We start from the raw sequence: 18,868 nt of genomic DNA, 5'->3' as shown, positions 1-18,868 counted from the left end.
ATAATGAGCTCACAATCCTCCATCTTGTGGTCCTGCCTTTCTAGAGGGGCTGTGTCAAAATCTATCTTAAATACCTTTACTGTTTTAGTTTACTGCTCATGATCAATTAATTGTTCAGTGTATAAAATCTAAGAAAATGCCATCATTACTCCCTGAATCCTTAAGATTTCCTTTTGTCTGTCTGTCTGTTCAGTCCGACAGTCAAAATCACAAAGATGTTGAGTTTACTATCATAGAAAGCAGAGAAACTAACAAATATTCAAATTCGACAATATGTTACCAGAGATATTTTAGCTTTATAAATCAATTTAAAATGATCAACCTGTTATCAAAATTGTTGCCAATTAATTTTCTGTCAATCAACTACTCAAATATTAAATCTCTAGACTACTAGTTGGTTTTGGGATGTTTGGGGAAACACTGAAAATACCATGTACAGTGGAGGTCAATTGGAGCCAAACAACAAATATTTGCCACGAGTCACCTGGTAGGTTAATCCTGCCATGCATTTTATATAAAATTAGTTATTGACAAGTTCTGCTCACTTTCAGACTAAAGTAAAATAAAGTAACATGTTCTCACACTAGCAGCTGCCTACCTTAACATTAGTGAGTGGTAATCTGGTGTCCGCTGGCCGTAAGGAAGAGGACACTTGTAGTGAAGGATCTTGTCATTTCATTGTTTAACTGCAGCCTTCTTGGCGCTCTGTAAAAACTGGAAAAGGTAGTGAGGTTAGTGTTTGAGCTTTTCACATTGAGAAAGAAAGATGATGGTCAGCACACAAAAGCAGGAGAAACTACAAAAGCTATTACCAGGGTATCAGCAGGTTTTAAAAAGAAAAACAGCCTCAGGGGATATCAACAAGTCCTAACATAATTTACAAAAGGCCTTTAAAAAATTCCAAGCCTGTTGTAGGCCGCAATGTTAATTACAAAAAATATTTGTTAGTGATTTTAGCAAAACCTGGGTAGAAAATCCCTAGCACTATTGTACCATACAGCTGACATAGATTAATTTAAATAAATTAGATTAAATTTGATATTTTTTAATGGTTAATCACAACATCCATTCATTTCCTGCTGATTATCCAGGTCCAGTCATGTTTGTCAGGATTAATTAACTATATTTTTTTGACGTAAGCCAGATATCGACTAAAACATGGAATAAATATTGGGCAGTATTACCATCAAACAGGTATTAAATTACATTCTGTGTGACATCAAAAATATACAGAAACCCTAATTTAAAGTGTGAAGTTACTAAGGGACGCTTAAGTTACCTTTTGATTTGGCAGTTCAGGGGAAACTTGATTGAAACTCATTTTGCATTATTGAGCGAACAGTTCACCCTCTAGATCAAAAAACGCTACATTTAACCTTGTCAGATCTGTTTAAGTACAGTGGGTTTTTTTTAATCAAGAGGTCCAGAGTGAAGAAAAGCAGTGAACTCTCCCTTACTTGATTTCATCAATAGAATCAAGTTTTTCACAGATTTGAAAGTGGGTTTAAAACAGCATTAAGGCTTTAAATACGATGCCTAACACATTTTCACAACAGTAAGAGATGCAAAAACACAGGGAACCTGTCGCTCAATAATGTGAAATGAGTTTTCCTTATATTTGCCCTGAACTGTCAAATCAGAAGCTAACTTCAGCAGCACCCTGTAGTAACTAGTAACAGCTGTAAACAAAAATACTAACTTTTAACTAGTATTAAAGTCAATAAAAACTCATTTGTAATTAGTATTTGACCTAATGTCCATGTAGGGTTAATTAACCTTCCATATAATTTAGATAATCTAGACGACCTGACACCTGTTGTACATCGATATATGTAAGGTTTGGGTTTTGAGCTAGCTAACGTTAACGCAATCAATGGCTAACGTTGGGGGGATATTTTAAGAAGAAGAATAAAAAATTAATTATTTTTGTAAACACAATTTACTTACCAGAAATGTCCAGACTTTAGGGGAACAGCTTTCCAATGGTGTGCGCCTTACTGTCGTCTCGCTCTGGACTGGTTGAAAGCAGATGACACATCTTACAGTTCCTTTGGATAAAAAACGAAATGAACAATATGAGATAACGGACGAAAATGCCAACGGTTTTACAGGTCAACCATGTTTCAGTTATTTGCTTCAGTTAAATTTTTGTACACTCTCTGCGGCCTAAACACAATTGAAATGACCTGCAGTCAGCTCACTTCGCTAACAGTTCATAACTTAATGACCCTGACAACACACCCTAATCCCGCCGTGATGAAGTCAATGAGCCGCAGGTGCTTCACAGACCCTAGCCGTTAGCTTGACTTAACCATATCTCGGTCTTTTCCCATAGTCGATGCTCCTAAACTTCATAAACGTAAAATAGTTCAAATGTGAACTGAACAATGCGGAGGTGAACTCTTCCACCAGGTGTAATAAGTCCTGTCAGGTTTGTGTAAAGTTGCCAAAAGAGACAGCAGAGTAAATCCCAGTCATCTAAATTCAAAATGGCGCACATTCTTCTTCGTCAGCAGACCACAGCGCCACTCAGCCCCATGATGTCAAGAAGCTGTATCACAACAACCTTCTGCAACAAAAAAAAAATACACAATTGGTCCATGTAATTTGTAATAAATACTTTCCTCTCTTCAATTATCATCCTACTCATTAAAGTGCTACACCTCTCTGTTGACTGCATTTATCTGGAGTTACCTCGAAGTGTCAATAAATATTATCTGATTTGAGATATACAATGAATCCAACAAGACTGCAGATCCTAAAATCAAATGTCAAAATCATAAATGAAATACTTGCCCCGGATTACATTCCATATTGCCCTACTTTTCTATAAAGAGAAATTACACAGTACTGTGCTGAAATAATGTATGAAACAAAGACATAAAAATGCTAATAAAAAACTATATAGCACATATTTTTAATGTTTCATCATTGGTACATGACAGCATGTAGGTTTTTATTGCATAAGATTTCAGTTGCATGTTTAAATGAGATGAACCTTTTAGATGGTCAATTATACAACTTGTTTTTAAATAAAAAGACAGTGAAGATAGAGTGATGTCAACCTTTAAGTCCATCAGAACACAAAGTCTTTTAAAGTGCAAAAAGTGAGTATCTCTTTATTAAGGATAAATACAGTATAATAAACTGAGTAAATTCAGTTTTAATACACCTCCATTCATTCAACTTTGCAAATAAAATGTCTTCAATAATGCTAAGCCTCATGTCCAATTTAGGATAATGCTACCACCTTAAGGTTGAAATGTTACATTACACAGCAATTTGTGTGCTTAGGGCATTTTCAAAGACATTAACATACATGTGTGTATGCAGGATCAGATGTTTTATAGTAATCTATCATGAACATTTCTCATATCAAATGTTTAATAACGTCTCAATGGACTATGCAGTCATGTGGCCACTAGATCAGACTGCCTGTGATCAAACTCTTGCTTAATTTGGTGAAAAAAAGCCTAGTGCTGCACATTTTTTAGTGCAGATAAGTCTCAACTGCTGTTGGATTACAGTGTCAGATAATATTTTCCACCACAGAGATAAAATCCTCTGTAGTTGTGCAAAAACACCAAGAAAGCTACAGTGAAGTTTCAAAGTGCAATTTGTCAGCATCGACAACCAAAAATTACTTTCAGTCCAATAAAATTTCTTTTATGGTCTATTAACGGAACAGAAATCAAAAAGGTATATAGTAAATATCTACTGTGTGAAATTAAAAGATGTATGTTACTTTACTGTTGAATAATTGAATGGAGTTATTGTTTGATACTAGGAAAAACATTTTAAAATATCTAAACGTGACCAAATGCAAAGTTGATTTACTCACACAATATCACACAAAATAAAACTGAATGAGCAATTTATATCTCTACAACTTTAAATAAAGAATTAGATTTTAGTAAAATAGAAATTTATCACTAATGAAAATGAATACATATTCACATTTCATAAAATACTTCAGCATGGATCCAGTTCACATAAATCACAACCACGTCCACTTAACTATAAGTACTCTCTGTGATTTATTTGATTTGGAAACCAGGGCAGAAAAGATCAAAACTGTTTTTGTGGCTTTCAATTCTACATAACTGCGATCCTACAAAATGTCAGTTGTGACTGAAAAGCTGCCTATCTCATTAAATCTATTATCTTGAATTAACAGCATGACAAAGCAGAGATAAGAATGGCTGTTTTGGGCTTGTGAACTACAGTACTTCTACAGCAATCAGATCAAAAATAATCTTAATACAATTATAGAATGGAAAAAAAATATTTTAAAAAAATTAAGAAGATTGAGAACAGCATACATGACAAATAGTGGTTATTTCAGATAGCAAAGAAGACACCAGAGCAAGTCAAGTCATTAAATCATATAAAACTAATTAGTCCTGTTCACCTGAAATACTATCACTACATCAGGTCAGTAGTCGATCGGAGCTTCAGTTTGTAACATGTTCACATAACACGGATCATAAGGCATGTCATGTGAGATATAAACATGCAGGGTTACATTGCACGGACTACACAACAGCTTTACATGTGGAAAATAAATTTGGCTTCACAGTTTGACCAGATGCTCTGGCATAAAGGTGGTGTGTTTGGTATCTTATATTTGCACTAGAAGCAATTTTGGGAAATGTGCTTATTTGTAGATGACAAGATCGATACCACTCTCAAATCTGTCTGTTGTACAGAAGGCTACAGCCTGCAGCCTGGAGCCAGTTAGCTTAGCTTAGCATTAAGACTGGAAACAAGGGGAAACAGCTGTCCAAAGCTATCAAAATTCACCTACCAACACTTCTAAAACTCACTAATCAACACATCCATACAAAAATTTAAGTATAAAAACATCAGTTTAAAGTTTTGGGGGGGGTGTGTGCCAGACTATTTCTTGGCTCTGAGCTATTGTCAGGTAACAAGCTAACAAACAGACATGAAAGTGGTATCAATCATCTCATTTAGCTCTCTGACAGTAAGCAAATATTTTCCAAAATGTTTAACTATTCTTTTAAATTTAAATATGATTATATAGGGAGTCATAGTTATCATCCCTCTCTGAATATGAGAGCTGACTTAAGTTCACCTCTTCAGTCTCATCTTCTGTCCCATTCATATTAACATGAAAGGCAACTTCAACTTGGATGAGCATTCATATTATAAAGTTTCTGGTTTGTCTTTTTCTCCCATGTTGGATAAATCAACCCATCCCGTACTGTAAGAGCTGTACTTTTGGTTATTCTGTGTGTTAAATTAAAGGATTATAATTTATTATAGCATACCACAAATACTGAATTTTCACTTCAGACAATATATTATCACACACAGTTCCCATAAAGCACCACATCTACGATACGTGGGTTACAAAGAGCATCCTGGGATTTTTAGGACTTAAAGAGACAGGGTTTCATGGCAACGGATGCCATGTTTTCCAGCTCATTTCCTGGATACTTCACTCATAATTTCCTAATAATTAGCTGGAATTTAGTTGTAAATTACTTGGATATTTCTGAGAGAGGATTCAAAGATGGGCCCACTCCATTTAGTAGCAATTATAAGGGAAATGGACAAAGTGTTAGTTGCTACAGTTATAAAGCACCCACTGGTTACATTACTAGCTAATTTCCTAGTTTCGACAGATTTCAATATGTATCCGAGTTTCCTAGAAAGATCAACAAAACTCTTAATTTTCCTCTTCCTCTTTCAACTGCCATATATTACAGATTCAGTTTCACACAGCTGTACTTTTCAGCTAAATTGGATATTCCTTAGTTTTGTGTTTCAAACTGATACAACAAATAAAACACACTACATGCTATAAAATTCACTCAGCTGTCATACTTACAAACATATTTCTACCTAATTTCCACAGACCAGCAAGTACTCCATAACTTTCTCCATGTCCTTTATATTTAGTACCAAATTTTGAAGCCCTTGGAAATATCCTTGTAATTTACAATTAAATACTAGCCAGTTTATAGGGAATTATTTCCTGGGTATCCAAGAAATCAGCTGGAGAACAGGGGACCTTTAAAATAAAGCATTACCAGTTTCATGCTCTGAATCTATCACTGAAACCACGCTGGTTTATTCTGCGTTGTTAGCTTTTTAGAGAAAGAAAATATCTCCTCCTCAGTGAAAGTGGCATTTTGTGTTGCAAAGTCTACTTGGTGTGGGTCGATTTCACTTGTTAAGTTAAGGCCTGTGTGGGTGGCCTGCCTCATCAGCCAAGTTGAGGATGTAGCCGGCTATGTCGTCCTCTGTGGGGAAATCAGACATGACCCATGATTCATTGGCAGCAGTCACTTGCAGGCGACAAATCGGACAGTTTCGGCTCTGCCCACTCCTGCAGAAACAGAAGAGTGTGTAATAATTGTACTAAAACTTTTCTGTGACAAAATTAAAAGGATTTATAAGATAATAGATTAACTGTTTACAAAATTCAAAAAAAGCTTTTTGTATCATCTTACCATTTATCAATACATTTCTGGCAGAAGCTGTGTGCACAGGGCAGGATAAGGTCGGCCTTTCCATCCATGCAGATGCAGCACTCCTCCTCATCAGTCAGCTGCTTCACTCTGCACAGAAACACAAACAGAAAGGGCTCAACTAGTTATTTTCAAAGAAGGAAGATTTTTTTCACTTTTTCTAAGCAGTGGAGATTTTATTTTGGAATTAACTGCTTTATGTTGGATAACTCTTGTTTAGCCAAAGAAAAATATTGTGTTATAAAAATGTTTGAGAATTTAGACATGTGCAAGATGGTCAAAATGGAACAGGTATATACTAGGATAAGATCAAGTTGCAGCTTAAAATACCATTTGCCTGCCTTTTGCTGTTACTACTTATTTTAAGTTTTATTTATTTATCTTTATCCAAGACCACTATGTCCCATATGACATTTATAATATGGATACTAATATGTTAACATGCTGGCAATATTGGTTTTACTATTGCATTCTTGTTGCTGTTCTGTACAATGTACCTTTTGGAAAAAGAAACTGAATAAAAATGTAAGTAACAAAAAACAAAAAGAGAATTTAGACGTACCTCCTCAACCTGCCCAAAGCTCCCCCTATGGATGGCAATTCATTTTCCAGGATAATCAGTTATTGTACTTAAAAATTTGTTGTAAAATTCATCATTTGAGCAGCCTCTAGGGCAACTCAGGACCCTCTTTTCCTGTTGTCCAGCTGTAGTGTCATTTATGACGAGTAGAAAAAAAAAAAAATATATATATATATATATATATAAAAAAAACACTGCTGCGACTGTAAACTGTCCAGAAAACCACAAAACATGAGCTAAAACTAAAAGAGGCTACAAAACTCAAAGTTGCTGATAATCATCTTTAAGTCTGTCACTGTGAGCAACCAATTTCTCATTAGACATGGTGATCTCATCAATAAAAAATAATGACTAGTCCTGCTCTATCTTAAATCACTGTGTCATGGTTGAACAGACAAGTCATAAAAATATTATTTACATGAGACCTACAGTAACTGTGAACCACAGGATAATTTAAACCAAAAGCCAGTGTAATCATAAATGTACTTTTCTTATTGTTTATTTTGACTTCAACAAGCTTCCACAAAGTGGTTACTAGTACTCCTTTGATCCTCAAAAAAAAGAAAACCCAACAACAAACGCCTGGTTCAAACACTTAAAAAAAACCTTTAGGTCTTAAGTTTGTCCTCAGAGTCTCTGCTGTAAAATAATGAATGTAAATAAAACCGTTCAAAGGCAAAATGATACACTGAGGTAAACACTGTACTCGTTACGGCGTCTTTGATAAGGATCACATCGTGGGAACTGACCTGCCCATCCACATGCTGGCCTGGCAGGAGTCTGTGGAGGGGAGCTGGGCAGATGGGCCCTCGCTGGCGCCCTCTGCAGACAGCACCTCAGTAGCCTGACTGGTGATGTCATGGTACAGCTGGATGAACTGATACAGGTTCATGATCCGTGATGCTTCAACCATACCGCTTTCCTTGTTGATCTGGGAGGGGGCAAGGGCAAACACGTGACTCATATGACACACTGGTGTAGTTTAGGGTAGATATGTACCCCTTCAGCCACAATCCTTCACTGTTCCATGTGTTTATATAATTCAAGCTGTTATGCTATCTTGTCAAGATTTTACAAATCTTTAAAGGACAGATTCCCAATTTTTTCCATTTTACCTACATGAAAATTTAAGGGTTTTACTTGCTGTAGTTATTCTGAATCCACAGTCTACAGCTGAAGCTATTATGAGGTCTAAATTAGTCAAATGAAGTGGAGGATTTCCACAGTTATTACCCCTCCACTGCAGCTGAATGGGACACGCTATTCAGGAAATCACAAAGAGAAAATTTTATTCTAAAAATTCTATAACTTTGGAAGATAATCACTTGATTTGTCTAAGTCAGTGTAATGTCTCATATTATCTTCAGATAAACCTTAGAACGCATTTTACCACAAAATGAGAACTGTAGATTTTGTCCCCCGTCACTTACACTGAAAACACAAAAGGAAGGATTTTTAATGGCCAGTATGAACAGGAGAAATTCTGGCAGGGAGCAAAACCTTGTAAGATAGAAAATTGCAAATTATCCTTTAAATTTGGTGATTTCTGCGTAAAAATCCCTGTAAGCACCTGAGGTAGTATTTGAGGATCATGTGACAGTCAAACATTGTTAAGTGTTTCCACAGATAATCAGTGTAGTTCTTTGGTCATAGTTTGCATGTAAATGGTCTCTCAAGAGGCTGAGTCTTGTTGTGTTATTTGTAATAAAAGTAGTGATGCTGTCAACATGAAATGCTGCACAAATTCAACAGTGTGTTCCCTTCAAAATTAAACTGCAGAATGACTCAACCACAATGGTGTTTTGGTGGAATACTGAAAGAAGAGTATGAAATATTTTTCTGCCTGCACTTACAGTCCCATGCAAGTGAGACAAAATATTAGATACAGCTGGTCACAATTTGATATAAGATACTCATATCCATAACCCATGCTGTGGTTATGGATTTTGGCAGCCATTTACAATCACATGTTTACAGGCTAAATATACCAGGTTTATTGTTGTATTTCACTGTATACCCTATCTATTTGAGAGATTTCTCGTTTCAAAACGTTTTGAGAATGAGCTACAACCTCTCAGATAAAAGACAGAAAACAACAGAGATATGGATGATGCAATGTGAAAAAGAAACTACTATGTGACACTGAAACTAAATAAGACAAAAGAAAAATGCTGCATTGAACAACTGTATTTTAAGTTTAGTTTGGATTAACTGTATAAGCTGATAAACTTTGGTCCGTCTTAGTGATGGGGTTGCTGTTGGAAGAGAGAGTGAATGAATGAGTGATGTAGAGAGAGAGAAAAGCTGCACAGACAAAGAGGGACAAGTTAAAATCTTACCATAGATGTTTTAAACACACATCGAAACTATATGTTGTTTGTATGTAAAACCAAATAGTTCTAATTAGGTTTGAAATTTTTCCCATTTACTTTTTGATAATAGGTCTTTTTCTAAACCGATTAATGTGTCTAGCTCTATTGAACAGGCACAAACATTAGAAAGAGTATATCTATGCACACTTTCTCCCACACATAATCAAAATTCTCAGGTGTACAGTTTCAAAGGCATCTGTCCCCTTCTCTGTCACAAAATCAAAATTCGTAGACAGATGCTCAGGTTGGCATGTGATGTATGTGTAAAAGGGTATTTGGTCTCACCTTGGTACAGACGATCCTGACAGCCACCTTCCACAAGGCTGTGGCATCGGATCCTGGCTGCACCTCAAACAGCAGGTGCTTCTGCTGTCCAGCAGCTAGCTTGGCCGTACTGAGAGAGGGAAAAGGGTATGTTCAACTTCACAACCATTCTGCATCGTTTTTACTGCTGTTTGCTACTGTTCAATATTTAAAAAACTCCTGCTGTATTTTGATTTTCACTAAATCTTAACTACACTTCTGGCCATGCTGAATGTTATAGTGGAAAATCTACCCTAAAACAGTATTTTCGCTACTACTAATATTCCAATATTACCACTGATCTAATCAAACTGCTGTTTGCTTGTGTTTCTACTGCTGGAATACTTTTTGCACTCTTAATTGTATTGTAGATTTGATTTTAAAATCAATAAAATTGCCCATTAATCTATGCTCAATAACCCATAATGATGAAGTGAAAATATGCTTTAGAAATGTTTGCAAACTAATTAAAAACTAAAATCTGTCTTGTATTCAGGTGCACCATGTTTGCTGTTTTTTCCATTTCACAATTATTGAGACAACCACAGTGGCCTCAATAATTGTGAAATGGAAGGAGGACTCTTCCTAGAGTTGGCTGTCCAGCCAAACTGAGTAGCCAGCCTTGGTCAGGGAGTTGACCAAGAACCCAACAGTCCCTCTAACAGAGCTTCAGAAGTTCTCTGAAGAGATGGGAGAACCTGCCAGAAGGACAGCCATCTCAGCTGCTTTCCATCAGTCAGGCCTTTATGCTACAGTGGTTAGGCACAAACCACTTTGAATGAAAGACAGCCTACATGGAGTCTGACAAACATCATTTAAAGGACTCATGAGGACAAAGATTCTCTGGTCTAATGAGACAAAAATAAAACCCTCTGGGCAGAACTCCAAACACTATGTCTGGCACCTGGCACCTGGCACAACTCATCACACAGATAACACCATCCCCACAGTGAAGCATGGTGGTGGCAGCATCAGGCTATGGGGGGGATCTTCAGTGGCAGAGACAGAGAAACTGGTCAGAATTGATGGAAGGATGAATGCAGACAATACAGAGAGGTCCTTGAAGAAAACCTACTCCAGAGTGCACATGACCTGAGGCAATGGTTCACCTTTCAGCATAACAATGACCTGAAGCACACAGCCAGGAAAATGATGGAGTAGCTTCAGGACAAGGCTCTGTCTGTCCTTGAGTGGCCCAGCCAAAGCCCAGGTTTAAACCCCATAAAACATCCGTGGAGAGACCTGAAGAAGGCAGCTCACAGACACTTCCCAGCCAATGTGACAGAGCTTGAGAGGATCTGTCAGGAATAATGGGATAAACTGCCCAAATTCAGGTGTGCAAAGCTTGTAGAAACTTCCCCAAAAAGACTTGAAACTGGAACTGCTGCCAAAGGAGCTTCCTCAAAGGACTGGATTGAGGGTCTGAGGGTCTGAGGGTCTTTTGTAAAAGAGAGATTTTACTTTTTGTTGTTTAATATAATGTTTTGACTTTGTCATAATGGATTATTGAGTGTAGACTGATGGGGAAATGTGCCAAATATATCTATTTACATTTAAATCTACAACATAATAAAGTGAACAGTCTGAATACTTTCTGAAGCCTCTGTAACTATAGGTAATCATAGACAATGACTTATATTATCCTATAACAGCTGTCATAGGCTCCAACCCCAGCATCAGCCTCATGGATAAGCAAGTATAGTGAATGGATAGATGGGTTTATTTTTCTTCTGTTTCATTTCATATTATTGAGATTTTTGGAACAACTGAGACTAGCTCACTGTAACCACATTGTCCTGCATCTCTGTCACTATCTCTGAGAGCTGGTGAGCTAAAATTAAATTGGCAGAAGCATGGCCTAATGGGCCTGGGGAATAAAATGGGCCAAAGGCTGGATGATGGAAGAGTGCTGCAGCTCTGCAATTTAGCTCTCAACTGGAACAGACTAAACTACACTAGCCAAAAAAATCCACAAAACATCCAGGTGTCCTTTGTGAAGTGAGTGAGGCCACATATTTCCATCTTTACATTCCCCTCACAGTCATTTCTGAACACAAGTTTGTTCCAAATCAAACCTGCCTCTCCACTACATGTAAGCCAAGTTTATTAAGTTTATTTCATTAATTAAAGCTGTATGTGTGTGTCCTCAACAGACTGTGACTTACACGTCGTTAAGTTCGGCCACTCTTGCCAGAAACTCCTCGTAGGTGAGGTAGCCACTGTCACGTACCAGCTGGGCGTGTTTCACCAGCTTCTCAGGCAGACGGGTCAGCACCGCCTGACCTGAGATCTGCTGGCCCATCCTGGCAGCAGCAGCACTTACAAAACAGCACTGGCAGAAGACCGCACCTCATTCAGTTCTGCAGAGCCTAGAGAGAAATAAATAGTATTTGAAAATCTGGTTTGGACTGTTTTATATATGTTCTGCACTTTTCCCCCCCTGTTTTTTTGTTTGTTGACAGGGATGTCCATACAATCTGCTTGTAAACTTGCTCTGTCACCAGCAGGTGTCGTTAAGTCTGAACTTAGCTGTCTTTTAGAGACATTAATGTTACTAGAAGCACATTCTTAGGAACACCACACTAACACTGGGTAGTTCCTCTCTTTGCACTCAAACAGCCTCAGGTCTTCATGTCATAGATTCCTCAAGATGTTGAAACTTTCCTCTGAGACTCAGAGGAAAGGCTCCATGTTGACATGACTGCATCACATAATTTCTGCTGATTTGTCAGCTGCACATTCAAGCTGCCAATATCCTGTTCTACCACATCACAAAGGTGTTCTACATGGAGCATTATCTTGCCGGAAGTAGACATTAGCAGATGGTACTGTGGCCATGAAGGGATGAACATGGTCAGCAACAATACTCAGAGAGACTGTGACACTCAGACCAAGACTGATTTGTATGTGACAAAAAAACATCCCCAAAACCATTACACCACCAGCAGCCTGGACTGTTGATACAAGGCAGGTTGGGTCCATGGATTCATACAAGGCAGGTTGGGTCCATGGATTCAAACTTTGACCCGACCATCTGCTGCATCAGCACAAATCCACATTCATCAGACCAGACTAAATTTCTCCAGTCTTCAAGGGTCCAGTGTTGGTGTGTCTGTATCCACTGCAGCCACCGGTTTCTGTTCTTTGTTACAGGAAGTGGAACCTGACGTAGTCTTCTGCTGTTGTGGTCCATCCACCTCAAGGTTGGATGTGTAGTTCCCTCTGTGGCTTTTCTGCTCACCACAGTTGTAAAGAGTGGTTATCTGAGTGACCGTAGTCTTTCTGTCAGCTGCAACCGGTCTGTCCATTCTCATCTGACCTCTCTCTCTCTCTCTCTCTCTCTCTCTCTCTCTCTCTCTCTGTGTGTTCACAGAGCTGCTGCTCACTGGACAGTTTTTGTTTCTGGCACTATTCTTAGTAAACTCTGGTGCCTATTGTGTGTGTAAATCCCAGGAGATCAGCAGTTTCAAAAACTCGCAGGAACTGCAGCTGAACTGTATTAGCTTAATTATTAGCATTACATAACAACGAACTACTGAAAATGAAACTAAGGCTGCGACCGTTAGCCAACTCAGCCGTCACAGCAGTGAATAACAGCATTATTCTGGCTTTCACACGTTTAGCTGACTCTTTCAAAACATGACCTAAATTAAAAACATAATCCTGCACTGAACCTCAAGTCAAACACCATTTATATGCCATAGCAACAGCGACAGCAATTTTGCTAACAAGGAGCAGCCTTACTTAGCACGTAACTCACCACTCAACAAACCTCAGAGTGGAGGAGCCGACGCCACGCTGGACACAAGAAGGGTAAAGGTGTTTATGTGGCGTGAGGAGAGAAAAACAAGCTTCTGAGCAAAGTGTCAACATCAGAGGCAGAAGTTCACCATTAGCTGTTAGCTTCTGTTTTGGTTGACGCCGCACGATCGCTCTTTGATGACGTCGCAGTGTACGTCACTTTACCATTTATGGAACACATTGTGGAAACACTGTGCGTTACAAAGTGCTTCAGTCACGGAAGCAAATTAAAAACAAAATCATGAAAGAAACATAAAAACCAATTCCACTGATGTAAGGTTAAATGAATGATAAAAAATGAAATTAAATAACATGATAACAAAATAAAATGGAATATAATAATAATAATAATAATTGTTATTATTATTATCATTATTATTATTATTATTACTGCTGAGGTGATTTCCTGTCAAGTCTATCAAATAGAAGCACACCATATAATGAATGAGAAAAATGAGGATGAGTAAAATTCAAATTCATTAAAATCCATTCAGAAATAATTGTTTTGTGGTTATTTTCCTTGATGCCATGCACTGTCTTGATTTTATAAACTGCAGGAGAAGGATGATGGGAGATTGGTTAAGATTACACATAACTACAGAATGTCTGGGAGGCAGTAGGTGGTAAAAAAAAAAAGAAAAAAAAACAAGAGGTAGAGAATATAATGAGCAGAGAAATATGATCAGGGAAACTGCATTCAACTGAAAGGCAGGAGAGAAGAATGGTCCACTTGGGGACAGATATAAGGAGGAGAATATAAGATATATTCAGGATATACAGTATATTCAAGATGAAGACATCAGAGAGCAAATGGAGAGGGAACTCTGAAATGTGTATGAACTGAAATGTGCAATAGCCACTAAAATAAAGACTCAGGTTGTTGATAGCATGATTAAAAAAAGAAAAGGAGCAGATTAACTTCTGATACAACCCAATGAAATGTCACAGAGTTAGAGAAGTTAGCTGAACTTAGTTCCCTGGTGAAAAATTTATTTTTCACCAAATCTCATTTTGAGTTTGGCTCTGTCTGTAGCCAGGCCATCTGTTATCTGCTGGCATACACCTCACCTGAAGAGGACTCACACAGAGAAGAGCCTGCAGCACAGGTGACACCTGTAACCCTCCGGACCTGAGGAGAAGAGGGCCACAATTTTCACAGATTCGTGGTTTTCATATAGCTTGGCACTTTGTTTATTTACCAAATATTGTTATTCATTTTCTCCATATTGTAATTTTACTGTTGTTATTTCTGTTTACTCTGTATAAACAATACTATTTCATATCTGTCCATGCTGAAGGAGATATCCCTCCTCTGTTGCACTTCCTCAAGATTCTTTTTTTCATTAAAGTCTTTTTTTGGTAGATTTTTATAACTTCTATACAAAACCTTTATATGCTTTCTCATAAACCCACTGTAGGTTAAAATGCACAGTAAATCCCGATAAATATGACCTAATAACATTCAATAAAAATCAATGCTCCCACATGAGGAGAGGCTATCTAAACAGCACATGGTGCTGAAAGAGTCTAATAAACTTTGAGATCAATAACAGAGGTCAATAATATAATTTAGTCTATTTGACCATATAAGATTCATAAGCTCACTCAATCACAAATGAAGCAGATACAGTTTATCATGTGTGGAAAATTACATGTCCAGGCTCGAAGTAAGACACAAAATGAGAAAAAGACATGTCATCAGTGTTGCCAAATGAGTTTATATATAGCATCTACTGTAACTCCTGACATTTAAATGTAGTTACGTGTAAAAATATAATATTATATCTCCGTTACACCTTTTGTAATAAGTTATGACACGTTAATGAGAGCTGTAACATATTTTTAATTTATGATGTAATAATAAAATTGAATTAAATAATGTTTTATACATTTATCTTTTATCACAGTGGCCTGGTACTCAATATTATGACATCACCAGTTACAAGTACTTTACAACCTTTATATGAAGTAATAATTGTCAGGTACTGTAATGATGTGGTTTAAGAACTTTTTTTTTTGACAATTTATATGATTTCTTTTTACACTTTTAATCCAATGATCAGGACATTTTATTACATTTACACAAGAAGACAAGGTTCCCTCTGTGGCAAGCTGTAAACTTACCAGCAGATGGCAGCAAACAATTCCAAACAAAATGAAGATGAACCCCACAGATTGTAATACTGCATACGTCAGACAGTCTGTTGATGATGTTGACAAGATCCAGTATAAAGAAATCCAGCTGTTTGGAATGAAGATGCTGGTTCACTTAGCTCCACTCTTTAAAGAATCAAATATTTACTCCCATTTCATAATTGATTTGCAGGAGAAAAAAACCCTATATATTTACCCTATTCCTAGTTATTAAAGGGCTTGATTCAAAAACACTTTTGGATGGGAGATGGAACTTCTAAATCGTCTGGTTGAGGCATACTCTTTTAGCTCTACCTCAGCTACTCACAAATCCTCACTCACAACATTTATTAACATAGAAATGTTAATATACTTGGTAAACTTTATATGTGAAAACGCAGATTAAGCATTCATCACTGAATCCACCCCTATTTGTTTTCATATTTAGAAACACTATATGAAAGGCAGCTATCCATCAACTTTGTCTGGGTGCAGACCTGGGTGTTGGCGGCAATTCTAGGGCTCTGGAACCAGTCATTAAAAATATCTGTCTGAACCAAGAAAAACAACCCATTAGAGGTAAGCTCATTGTTTTTAAGCTTAGATTCATTCTCAGGTGCTGAGAAAGAGGAAAAACAAAAGATACCAGCCAGGTATGAACAACTTTATGTACAGATTTTCTGAAAATGAACATAAGTATAAAGGCTCCATAATGTACAGATTGGTCATTTTAATACATCACCTTGAAAACATACAGCAGGTCTCTGAACAACCCAAGAAAATATGGATTGTTTTGAATTCAATAAACAGCAGTAGTTCAAGATGAACTTAGCAAGTGCATCCATAATTAATACTGTACATACAGATGATAATTTAAAACAGTCTTCTGTTACTTCCTTAACTGACTCACTGGCTGTGTGGTCCATAAACTGATAGTTCTTATGATGAGCCACTCTTTCTGACTGGCAGTAACAACTATTCGTACACACTCGATATCAAAGCCGATCTTGTGGTCCACATTGTTCACCTCAATGTTTCCGCCTTTAAACTCCCCTAACGTGATGTAGGATGTGCACTGCCTCCCCTGCTTAGTTTCCACTGACTTCTGTCCCACTTCCAAAGCCCCGTGATGAAGAATGTCATTCTGTCGATCCTCTGTACCTGTAACTATTTTAATTCTGCTGATTTTCGTTGATTTGTTAAAGATTATGACAAAGAAATCTCCAGTGCAGGGAGGTTTCCCCCAGAAATATTCATCTACGATACTACTGTAAGCCTTCGTGGCGTCATAGTTTTCAAAGACGTTGATGTTCGTGTAAAGGCCGGCAGGAGGGTTGTCAGGAATGTCTATGGAGTCTTCCTCGAAGTCATCGTCTTTCAGTTTGTTCTCTGCTCCTTTGTAAGACGAGTAGTAGCCCATGTGCTGGAACAGTGAGGGCTTGAAACGGATCACGTCCTTCTGGGCCAGCAGACCCCTGAAGTGGATGAGGAGCCAGTCGCAGGGCATTTCCTGGTAGAACATGAGGAGGAAATGAGCCAGACGAGGCAGGTCTTTGGAGTGGTACAGCTTTCCGATGTAGCCCAGCTTGGAAAACTCCAGCATCACCCAGTAGGAACCTTCTCTGGAGGTGATCACCTTCTTCAGCGCTGTCAGGAAGTTCCTGGAGCAGCGCACGTCATCCTCTAACATCATGTAGAAGTGAGAGAGGTTCGTGCAGAAGTTGAGAAGGAAAGCGTAGTCAATGTTCTGCTTAGAGCGGAAACGGACCCGGTCCTCCGGGTCGTTGTAGTTCCTTTTCAACCCATCCAGAGACGGGTAATATTCCTCTGGAGTGTGGATCACCAGGAGGCGTCCAGCTATGATGTGGTGTGCAAATTTCCTAGTGATTTCCTGCACCAGGTTCTCACACCACACCAGGTCAAAGTCTGCCAGGTGGACCACAACCACAATTTCTTTCAGTTCCTCATAACTGGACTGATCAAAGATGGATTTGATTGTTTCCAGAAGATAATTACCCTTTTTCCTCTTGACAGAGGACAAACCGATGGTTAGATACTCTGTGAAAATAAATAATTTTTGTCATTTCTTATTATGGAACAAAATCTTAAAACACTTCTTGTTGCTTGTGATACTAAATATCTTCAGCAATGACCTCAGCCATTCGAATAAAATTACTAGCAATTACTTAGTAGAAATACCTACTTTTGCGTGGCAAAGGAATTCCTGCCAGATAGCGATAGGTCACATTAATGGTCCCAGAGAAATTGGATAAGTCTCTGAACGTGTGGACGTATCTCTCAGAGTTTGCAGAATGCATCAGTGTCTCTCCCAGCTGTCTTTTTTCAGCCTCCTAGAATTACAAAAACAAGCACACACCGAGCAAAGAGTAAAATGCCGAGAGCTAAAATCGCAAAGGAGCATTCGAACCATTCAAGCATCATCATACATCTCGAAGAAGATGAACCTACCAGCACATATCCATCATCCATGTACAGGTTGAAAAAGAGCAGAAAGGTGATGAGGAAGCCGAGGAATGGGAACATGGACCGCTTCCTAAAACACCTCATCTTGTCCACGGACTTCCACATCAGCCTCATGATCACGCCCCTCACTGCAGGAAAAAGAGACAAACAGAAAGATGGTAATCAAAGGGAAATTAAAATGTATGGGAGCTTGCGCACATGGCCAACTACAAATTTAAAAAAAATTCTGATCCTTGTAGACATTGGGGTTATGACATTGATATTAAAGATTAGCTGTAGACTTCTGTGAATAGAATAACAAAGACCTCATCATCTGCTGTACTCAGAAAGCATGAATGAGTTTGGCCTCAGAGGAGAAATGATTTTTCACTGACAGGAAAAAAGGCTAAAAGATCCAAGCTAAGTATCATAGTGCTGAAACAATTAGCTAAATAATTAACAGAAAACAAATCAACAGTTATTTTATTCATCTATCAAGCAAAATTCACTGGGTTCATCTTTCATGTGAGAATTTGCAGGTTTTCTCCTTTTTTTACATATTCATGCAACTGAATGTCTTCATCTACAGACAGGATGAGGTCAGGAAACAATGGGAGGGAAATATGTTATGACCTCTGACCTATGACCTATAGTATATGGACTGAACTGAATTTTGGAAGTCACATCAGTAACGTTAAAAAGAAGAAACATTGTGA

At 37.9% G+C, this 18,868-nt stretch overlaps 2 protein-coding genes and 1 long non-coding RNA gene across 4 annotated transcripts in view; all 3 read right to left on the bottom strand.

Moving 5' to 3' along the window:
• Window positions 1-2,654, bottom strand: part of LOC147817186 (uncharacterized) — a 69,132-nt gene extending 66,478 nt beyond the window's left edge. The window contains exons 1-3 of the long non-coding RNA XR_015436569.1: window positions 2,242-2,654; window positions 1,948-2,048; window positions 599-714 (exon numbers count right to left, since the gene is read on the bottom strand). This is a non-coding gene — a long non-coding RNA (uncharacterized LOC147817186). The remainder of the gene's footprint in view (window positions 1-598; window positions 715-1,947; window positions 2,049-2,241) is intronic.
• Window positions 2,655-3,091: 437 nt separating this feature from the next.
• On the bottom strand, window positions 3,092-13,682 carry rnf141 (ring finger protein 141). Of its 2 annotated transcripts, none has more exons than XM_023397461.2 (6): window positions 13,528-13,682; window positions 11,921-12,124; window positions 9,738-9,846; window positions 7,830-8,011; window positions 6,483-6,590; window positions 3,092-6,358 (listed from the first exon to the last, which is right to left on the bottom strand). In XM_023397461.2, the coding sequence occupies exons 2-6, from the start codon at window positions 12,055-12,057 to the stop codon at window positions 6,208-6,210; spliced, it is 687 nt and encodes a 228-aa protein (XP_023253229.1). In that variant the 5' UTR covers window positions 12,058-12,124; window positions 13,528-13,682; the 3' UTR covers window positions 3,092-6,207. The 2 variants fall into 2 exon arrangements, with proteins under 2 accessions (XP_023253229.1, XP_023253228.1); XM_023397460.2 differs by having other exon boundaries at window positions 13,516-13,673.
• A 1,906-nt stretch (window positions 13,683-15,588) lies between these two features.
• The window catches only part of LOC111647753 (alpha-1,3-mannosyl-glycoprotein 4-beta-N-acetylglucosaminyltransferase C-like), a 39,466-nt gene continuing 36,186 nt past the window's right edge, over window positions 15,589-18,868 (bottom strand). The window contains exons 2-4 of the mRNA XM_023397411.2: window positions 18,159-18,301; window positions 17,893-18,040; window positions 15,589-17,747 (exon numbers count right to left, since the gene is read on the bottom strand). Of these exons, the coding sequence (XP_023253179.1) occupies window positions 16,579-17,747; window positions 17,893-18,040; window positions 18,159-18,287 (1,446 nt within the window). The 5' untranslated portion in view covers window positions 18,288-18,301 and the 3' untranslated portion in view covers window positions 15,589-16,578. The remainder of the gene's footprint in view (window positions 17,748-17,892; window positions 18,041-18,158; window positions 18,302-18,868) is intronic.

Source organism: Seriola lalandi, unplaced genomic scaffold (assembly GCF_002814215.2).
Source record: "Seriola lalandi dorsalis isolate HSWRI2012SDOR001 ecotype SW California unplaced genomic scaffold, Sedor1 jcf7180002055008, whole genome shotgun sequence".
NCBI lineage: Eukaryota > Metazoa > Chordata > Actinopteri > Carangiformes > Carangidae > Seriola > Seriola lalandi.
Note: the sequence above shows the minus strand (reverse complement) of the source record. Positions and strands in the feature narration are given on the sequence as shown.

Bases quoted from the DNA above. Each gene is read 5' to 3' on its own strand.
- rnf141 (XM_023397461.2), bottom strand. From the start codon at position 12,057: ATGGGCCAGCAGATCTCAGGTCAGGCGGTGCTGACCCGTCTGCCTGAG. The intron at 6,591-7,829 runs GTCAGTTCCCAC...GTTTCTGTGCAG, and splicing joins GCCAGCATGTGGATGGGCAG to AGTGAAGCAGCTGACTGATG. The intron at 6,359-6,482 runs GTAAGATGATAC...CTGTTTCTGCAG, and splicing joins CAGAAATGTATTGATAAATG to GAGTGGGCAGAGCCGAAACT.